At 42.5% G+C, this 9,152-nt stretch overlaps 1 protein-coding gene across 3 annotated transcripts in view; it reads left to right on the forward strand.

Annotated features, from left to right (window-relative positions):
• The window catches only part of LOC138888984 (probable disease resistance protein At1g59620), a 37,612-nt gene extending 29,582 nt beyond the window's left edge, over window positions 1–8,030 (forward strand). Inside the window, exons 2-3 of one of the 3 annotated variants that reach the window (XM_070171563.1) lie at window positions 7,362–7,427; window positions 7,956–8,030. In XM_070171563.1, coding sequence (XP_070027664.1) covers window positions 7,362–7,427; window positions 7,956–7,991 — 102 coding nt within the window. In that variant the 3' untranslated portion in view covers window positions 7,992–8,030. Of the gene's footprint in view, window positions 1–4,248; window positions 4,433–7,361; window positions 7,597–7,955 lie in introns of those variants that run through there. The other 2 variants (XM_070171562.1, XM_070171564.1) reach the window with 2 other exon arrangements.
• The last annotated feature ends 1,122 nt before the right edge of the window (window positions 8,031–9,152 follow it).

The raw sequence follows: 9,152 nt of genomic DNA on the forward strand, positions 1-9,152 counted from the left end.
CTGGTTTCTGGGCTGTTTCAGGCTTTTTCCCTGCGTCAACAATGGCGATTATAGCTTTCAAAGCAGGGTCAAATTCTTTGTCTTCGCAAATCATTCCGATCAGCGGCCCATTATTATGAGCAGGTAATGGATTGTTAGTCACATTTGGGACCTCCTCATCCCTTAGCACTATTTTCCCTTGCTCTATTAAATTCTCGACAACCCTTCTCAAAGCCCAGCAGTCATTTGTATCGTGTCCTTCTGCTCCTGAATGATAGGCGCATCTAACACCGGCTTTGTAAGAAGGTGATGCCGGATTGTGCCTTGTCTGAGGGACCGGCTGCAGGAAACCCAACTGGACTAGCTTCGGGAACAAAGTAGAGTATGGCTCACCGATAGGCGTGAAAGTCCGCCTTCTAGGTGGTTCCTGAGAGCGGAAATTATTTTGAGGAGGCTGTGGGTTATAGTGGTTGCGGTATGGAGGCTGATTTCTGGGAGGTGGAGCTTGGCCTCTGTTGGCTTGTTGTGGCGGATGGACATAAGGCTGGGTGTTCATGACCATGTAGGGTTGAGGAGCATATGCCATGTTTTCGTGGGGGTAGTAGTGTTGTGGGGTCCTTTCTGGAAAACGGGGCCTGGTATTACGATATTACCTTGCTTCTGATGCTGCCATGGCCGTTTCTTCCTTTTTCTTCCCTCTTGCCATTCCTCCGGACCCGCTTTGGACGGCTTGGGAGGTTGCCCTTATGGCTGCTTGACTCAAAATCCTACCCGTTTTCAGCCCATTCTCCACCATCTCTCCAATCTTAATCACTTCTGCGAACGGTTTTCCAATGGCTGACATCATGTTTTGGAAATAGTCGGACTCTTGAGACTGGAGAAAAGTAGTGACCATTTCTACCTCATCCATGGGAGGCTTCACCCTCGACGCCTGCTCGCGCCACTTAATAGCATATTCTCTAAAGCTTTCTGAAGGTTTCTTCTTCAAGTTCGACAGAGAATTTCGGTCTGGTGCAATGTCGATGTTATACTGGAATTGTCTCACAAAATCTCTAGCGAGATCATCCCATATATGCCACCGGGATATGTCCTGGTCCATGTACCATTCTGAGGCTATTCCTACCAGACTTTCCCCGAAATATGCCATTAGCAATTCCTACACCTATACTGTAGGCAATCTCACGTTGGGGGCATGATGCACCTATACTGTTAAGTGGATTCCTACATGTTTGCGACGAAAGCATGCGTCATTCCAGCTTCCTTTTAGGATTCCCCTTTTTTTTCTTTTTATTATTTTTTTTTATTATGTCTTTCTTTCTTTCTTTCTCCTTTTGTTACTGTTTTCAATTTTTGTGGTTAAAATGCGATCGGATCCGATGAGTATTGCCTACGTATCACGATGCCACGCGAATCAGATCATTACATAGTTCAAAAATAGATGAATGTAAAAGAAACACACATTTTATTACCGAAATGATCTTTTACAAGCAATCCGTGAAATAATACCATTGAAACAAGTTTTAGGTCCAAAATCCTTACCTTAATGAACTCCCCTTGAAATCCTTCTTCAAATTGCCCAAAAAAGCTCCAAAAACCGACTTAGAAATGGTGGAATAGCTCAAAAATCGCAAAGGAAATGATTTTTTTCTTTTGCCCCAGCTAAACCGCTTCTCCGGTCCCAAACTCGCACCCGCAGACCCGCACCTGCTGTCCTAGGTTCGCTTCTACTCAAATCACTTAAATCGCCAAACTTCGCATCTGCGACGCATAATTCGCACTTGCGCCGTCGCAGGTGCGGCTCCTTGACCGCTTTTGCAGTTCCTGCTCCCTTTTCGCTTCTGCGACTGGCATTTTGAATCTGCGGCATCTCACCTGCGTCCCCCAATCCATAGGTGCGGAAATAATATAACAGAAAAATCTGCAGCTTCACCAAACTCCTAAACTCTCCGTCAACCACCCGAAATCACCCCGAGGCCCCCGAGACCTCAACCAAAAGCAAAAACACATCATATACCACCATCCAAACTTATACCATTCTTCAAAGCACCTCAAACAATATTGAATCAACCAAAACACATCGGAATCAAGCCTAAGAATTCCAAAATCTCCTAAATTATGCTTTTGATAAAAAACCCAACCAAACCACGTTCAAATGACCTGATATTTTACACACACATCCCAAATGACACAACAGAACTACTACAACTCCCGAAATTCCATTCCGACCCCTATATCAAAATCTCATATATCAACCGGAAAATGCTAAAAATCCAATTTCGCCAATTCAAGCCTAAATCTTCTCCGAACCTCCAAAACACATTCCGATCACACTCTTAAGTCCCAAATCACATCCTGAAGCTATCCGAACCATCAGAACTCACATCCAATCCCTCTAACACATAAATCAATATCCGGTTGATTTTTCCAACTTAAACTTTCTCAAAAGAGACTAAGTGTCTCAAACCTTCTCAAAACCTTTTCGAACCCAAGCTAATCAATCCGATCACATATAGAACCGATAGACAAAGTAATAAGAAGCATAAATGGGGGAAACGAAGCGGTAACTCATGAGACGACTGACCGGGTAATAAAAATACCTACTACAATGACAGACACTTGGAACTGGTTCTTCTATCTGGTTCAAGTAGCTTCGGGTTTGCACGCTTGAATCACACACAAATTGCTTGCAAAATTGCCTTGCTATTTTGCCCTCAATTCACGTTTAACTTCTGCTTATGTGCATTGCCGGTAAAAGAGAACAACACTGATACTTATAGAGTTAGTAAATAGAGATTGATTTGATGCTACTCTTCCTTGGTGGAAGAGTTCTAGTTGATCTCAACCTCTAACTCCTTTCCTTTCTTAAACCGTGTTCTCTTTGAGTAAGGAGTCTTTTTCCTTATCCAATATGTAACAGTTTCGATCAGGATCAGGAGATATCACTTCTGTTAAGTTAGGTTTATCTCCTTCACGTACAACTCACATGCTTGAATTGACCATATATGTGCTTCACTAGGATGGACCTGATTTATGTCTGAGTTCCTTTGTGAGTCTTCAAAACTAACCTTTACATGGACCAACAGTTGTCCCATTAATTTCTAACGTAAACATAACCTAATTTATCATAGTTTTCATAAACTTCATTTTAATGGTATCCAATATGCAGAAACCAACACGTATTAATAGCATGTATGATGTACGTGAAATGTCTTGATATTAAGTACAATATGTTGTCCTATGCCGCATATATAATCAATAATAAATAAATACGACGGAATCATATTCGGGTAACCGACGTCAAAAGACATATGGCAAACACACAGAGGCGGAATTAGGATTTGAAACTTATGGATGTACGATTCTAATCCTTTTAAGTTACTCAATTCTAAATTAATTTTTTTTTACATATTCAATGATTTCTTAAAACAAAATATAGAGTTCGGATCAAAGCTATTACGTTCGACCGAATTTGTAACTAGTATTTTAGCTCTGCCTCTGCAGACAACGTGTATGCATTTGGTGCGACGCCCATGATGGAGGGCGGGTGGTCAAGCATGACTGACATGCTTCTAGGCCGGCAAGATTCTGAATCATTTGGTTCTTAGCTTATGAATTCTGTCCATGCTTGATCTGGTCTACAACATTTCGGAAGTTGTTAGGTTCACAAATAAGTTGTAAAGAGCTTATAATGCACGACTCTAATAACACAGACTAATAATCACTGCATTTAATTAAAATAGTTATATTTTGTTTGCACAGTTATGCCCGGCATACCATCTTAACCATATGTTAATTTGGCTCCCTTTTGCTAAAATAATCTGTTTGTTTCCATTAATTAGTTGTACCACACGCTTATTCAACCATGTAATTTCCCAACTTTATTCGCCATATTTCATTACCTTGCTTTTGCATGACTGGTGAGTGGTGACATAATATTTCCTTGGGATCTTATTCAAATGCATGTTAGCCATAGTCTTGATGAGTAGTAATAAAATTGTCACTATGTTACACCCACTTTGGCACATGTGGCCTAACCACTAATCACATTTGCAAATTATGTATCCAGAATGTATAACTCCTCCATAGCACTTACCTCTTTTAGCAGCTTGCAAAAATGCAATTACATTGTGTGTCTGTATTGCTGCATTGGATTTAGTTTTCTAAATATGTTATACTTCCATTACTTGTTATTGGTATCCCTTCCAACTTCTTTGTTGCTATCTTCGATTTAGTTTTCTAACTATTTGTCTTGTTATTACTTGCTATCAGGGCTTCTTTCACCTTCTTTAGCCGAGGATCTATCGGAAACAACCTCTCTACCCTTCCAAGGTAGGGGTAAGGTTGTGTACATCCTACCCTCCCCAGACCCTACTTGGGATTATACTGGGTTGTTGATGTTCTTGTATTGTATTTCCGTACGTGTACGATGTATATACACACATATTATAGCATACAGTGGCGAATTCAGGAATTTTGCAAAAAATATTTAAAGTTTAATATATATATTTGTGATAAGTAATTTTTGACATGTATACATAATATAATTTCCATATACTCAATATATTTTTCCAACAAGTGTGATTAACTTAACTCTATGTGGCTACGCCACTGATAGCCGGTAAGGTAAGGGGTCTCGGTCGGATATTTGACGTGCAAAGAACATGAACTTCGTCATTGTGAAGGGTCCAAAGGGAAGTTTGGGGAGAGTGTAGGTTAATCAGGTTCGGCAAATTAACGTGGGCTGAAATTGAAACTCAAGGAAAAGAAGTGGGCCAATATTGGGAATCAAATCAGGAGGCAAAATTAGCCAGGGTATTTGTATCTATACCCGCTTTTTGGGTCACGTTTTAACTTGTGCTTGCTTTGCAAAAAGAACTACAAGCGTACCTATTTTTTCGCGTAACTTTAGCATACGAGGCTGAAGTAGTGTGACGACCCGGCCAGTCGTCTCATGAGTTACCGCTCTGTTTTCCCCATTTATGCTTCAAATTGCTTTGTATAATGGTTCTATATGTGATCGGGTTGATTGGTTAGGGTTCGGAACAAATTTGGTAAGGTTTGAGATACTTAGTCTCTTTTAAGGAAGGTTAAGTTGGAAAAGTTAACCGGATGTTGACTTATTTGTTAGAGGGCTCAGATGTGGGCTACGATGGTTCGGTTAGCTTCGGGTTGTGATTTGGGACTTAGGAGCGTGATCGGAATGAGTTTTGAAAGTCCATAGTAGATTTAGGCTTGAATTGGCGAAAATGGATTTTTGGCGATTTCCGTTTGGTAGGTGAGATTTTGATATAGGGATCAGAATGGAATTCCGAGAGTTGCAGTAGTTCCGTTGTATCATTTGGAATGTGTGTACAAAATTTCAGGTCATTCAGACGTGGTTTGGTTGGGTTTTTGATCAAAAGCGAAATTTGGAAGATTTTGGAAACTTAGGCTTGTTTCCGATGTGTTTTTGTTGATTTGATGTTGTTTGAGGTATTTTGGAGATTGGTACAAGTTTAAATAAGGTTTTGGGATATGTTGGTGCTTCTGTTTGAGGTCCCGGGGGTCTCGGGGTGATTTCGGATGGTTGATGGGGAGTTTAGATGTTGAAGCTGCAGAAGCGGAATCAGGCTAGGGAGTCAGGAAACCGCAGAAGCGGTTAGTGGACCGCACCTATGATGGCGCAGGTGCGGCTGAGGCATCACAGATGCGGTTTGGAGTTGAGTTAATGAAAAGTAGCAAAAGGGGCTTGATGACTACAAATACGGTACCGCAGAAGCGGTAGACTGGTCGCAGATGCGAAATCCCTGGACTAGAGGGTATATATTGTTTTCTTCGCGAAATTTTGCTAAGTTCATCATTTTGTAAGACCGGAAAGAGGCTAAGGCATAGACTTTCAAGAGGAATCAAAAGCTATCACTTGGGTAAGTTCCCTAAGCTTATTTATTTGGGTTTAAGATCATTTTTTCATTGTTTAATGATGGTTTTAGTGGAGATTAAGGAAGAAAAATTGGGGACTAGGGCTTGAGATTAAAAGGCTCTAAAATGAGAATTTGAGGGGTCATTTGGACTCCGATTTTGGTGTTCTTAGTATGTATGGACTCGTGGGATGATAAGGTCTCCGTTGATGTGATTTTTTTTGAGTTCCGAGAAGTGGTTCCGGGGGTCGGGTTTTGGACAATTTCAGGAATGGTGCTATAATTTGTTTTATTTCGTATGGGCTTCGTCCCATTAGCCTATTCTAATGTTATGATTCTGATTTTGGGTAGAGTAGACACGAGTGGAGGCCGATTCTAGGGGCAAAAGCATCACAGAGTAGTATTTTCACTGGTTTGAGGTAAGTCACCATTGTAAATCTGGAAGTGAGGGTACAAAACCCTAGTATTTGACTTGTTTTGTTAAATGCGGTGACACACATGCTAGGTGACGAGCGTGTAGGCGAGCACCGATAGGGATCCTGACTTTTTCCATCTCGTAGCGACTATTAAGCCGCGTATTTGATTTGGAAATACTATATTATTCTGTATTTTGGATATTTATACTGTATTGTGGGATATATGCCATGTTTGGGGCCTTGTGCAGACCTGTAGAAACCCTTAGGGGTATTTTGATTGTTTTTCCTCACTTTACTTGCTAAAAACATATCCTCAGTCATGATTTACCTGCTTAAATGCTTAAAACTAGTTTTATCACTCCATTTCTAAATGAGAGGACTGTTTTGGGATGAGTTCCCTAATTTCCACTGTTGTGCCCGAGAGGCTGTGAAGTTAATGACTGAGAGAGGTTGAGAACCTAATTGTGAGTATATTTATATATGTGAGGTATGGATCGGGCTGCGCGCTACAATGATACTTATATGGATCGGGTTGTACGCCGCAACGTTATATATATATTCATATTGGATCAGGCTGTGCATCGCAGTGATATGACGCTTGGGCTGTAGGAGCCCCTCCGGAGTCTGCACAACCCCAGTGAGCGTAGTCGACTATAAATTATGGATCGGGCTGCACGCCGCAATGGATATCATGATTTCTATTATAAAGATATGTTAAAGAGACTGAGTGACGAGAGTTGAGTCATGAGTGACTGAGAGGCTGCCCGAGAGGCCATATTCTGAGTGACTCCTTGCCCAAAGGGCCCTGTTATGATGTTTTCACAGATTCCACTATTCTTTCAAATAAGCCTCTGTTTGATATATTGCTAAGTATATGATTTCAAATGTTTTAAACTGGAAATGTTGATTTTATGATGAAACTGATTTTAAACTGTAAAATTTATTTGTTATTCTGTTGATTATTTGGTTATATGCTTTTTGAACTGCTCGTCACTGCATTCAGTCCTTATTTACTTTAGTTACTTACTGAGTTGGCATACTCACATTACTCCCTGCACCTTGTGTGCAGATCCAGGTGCCTGGACATCAGAGTGAGAGCTTCCAGCACTCTCAGAGATTCACCGGAGACTGCAAGGTAGCTGCACGGCGTTCGCAACCCTACTTTCCTCCTTCCTATCTTAGTATTCTGTTATTTCAGACTTATGATGTATCATTTAGTCAGTTTGAGTTGTACTTAGAGGTTTTAGACTCGTGACACCGGATTATGGGGCTGTGAAGTTTCCTATTTATTTGACTTCCGTAAATTTTTCTGTTGCTTTAAATGTTATAATGGAATTTGGTATTTAAAACCTGTCTAAGAAAATGGCTTATTGTTATACGAAAAAGGATTGTGGTTAATTAATTGGTTGGCTTGCCTAATAATGTGATAGGCGCCATCACGATCAGTATTTGGGATCATGACAAGTTGGTAACAGAGCCTAAGTTACATAGGTCTCATGAGTCATGAGCCGGTTTAGTAGAGTCTCGCGGATCGGTACGGACACGTCTGCATTTATCCTCGATAGGCTGCAGAACCTTTAGGAAAAACTTCATATTCTTGAAATTTTTGTCGTGGAATCTGTTTACCCGAGTACTAAACTTCTGTTATTACATTCTCTCACAGATGGTTAGGACACATGCAACTAAGCAGGATGGATGACCGCCAGTACCACCAGTTGGGGCCACTAAGGGCCGAGGTCGAGGCCGTGGCAGGGGCAGAGCAGCTAGAGCAGCACCGGCAGATCCACCAGCTACCCCAGTTCCGGATCAGGTCCCAGTTGCAGATGCTACAACAGCACCAGCCCAGTCACCAGTTGTGCCTATTGTGATTCCAGGCCTTTATGAGGCTTTACCACAGATCTTGTCGGTATGTACTGGTTTGGCTCAGGCGGTCTCAGCTACTACGACCGCAGCTACTTCGTAGGCCTGGGGAGGCACCCAGACTCCCAATGCTCGCACACCTGAACAGGTTGTGCAGGGACTCCAAACACCGGGGGCACCTCCAGCCCCGCTGGTTGCGCCATCTCAGGAGTTTGTGGTACCAGTTATGCCAGACGACGAGCAGTGTCGACTTGAGATGTTTGGTAGACTCCAGCCTCTGACCTTCAGCAGTGCAGAGGGAGAGGATACCCAGGGTTTCTTGGATAAGTGCCAGAGGATGCTTCGCAAAACAGGGATTCTTGAGACCAGTGGTGTGGAATTTACTACCTTTCAGTTTTCTGTGGCTACCTTCACTTGGTGGGAGGCGTATGAGAGGTGTAGGCATGTTGGTGCAACGCCCCTTACTTGGCAGCAGTTCTCTATTCTCTTTCTGGAGAAGTATGTGCCACAGTCGCACCGAGAGGAGCTGCGCAGGCAGTTTGAGTAGCTACGTTAGGGGGAGATGACGGTGACACAGTATGAGATGTGATTCTCTGAGTTAGCCGATATGCGGTTTGGTTGGTTCCCACAGATCGAGAGAGGATTAGGAGGTTTGTTGATGGCCTCACATATCAGCTTCGGATTCTCATGAATAGGGAGAGGGTGATAGGTGCCACCTTCGAGGAGAGTTGATATCGCCCATGAGATTGAGTCGGTTCGCTGTCAGGAGCAAGAGGAGAGGGAGGCCGAGAGGCCTCGAGGATTTGGTAGCTTTAGCAGTGCTCCTTCGAGGGGTCAGTTCCAACAGGGCAAAGACCGTCCTTTCAAGCAGGCTCATTCAGCTCGCCCAGGTTACTGGGGAGCATCATCGGGTCATGGCTTTCATAGTTCTCATCAGGGCCACTTATCACTTAGTGCCCTTCCAGCCCAGAGTTCATCCCGTACTCCATCAGTCAAGAGT

The sequence above is a fragment of the Nicotiana sylvestris genome, chromosome 4 (genome assembly GCF_000393655.2).
Source record: "Nicotiana sylvestris chromosome 4, ASM39365v2, whole genome shotgun sequence".
Classification (NCBI taxonomy): domain Eukaryota; kingdom Viridiplantae; phylum Streptophyta; class Magnoliopsida; order Solanales; family Solanaceae; genus Nicotiana; species Nicotiana sylvestris.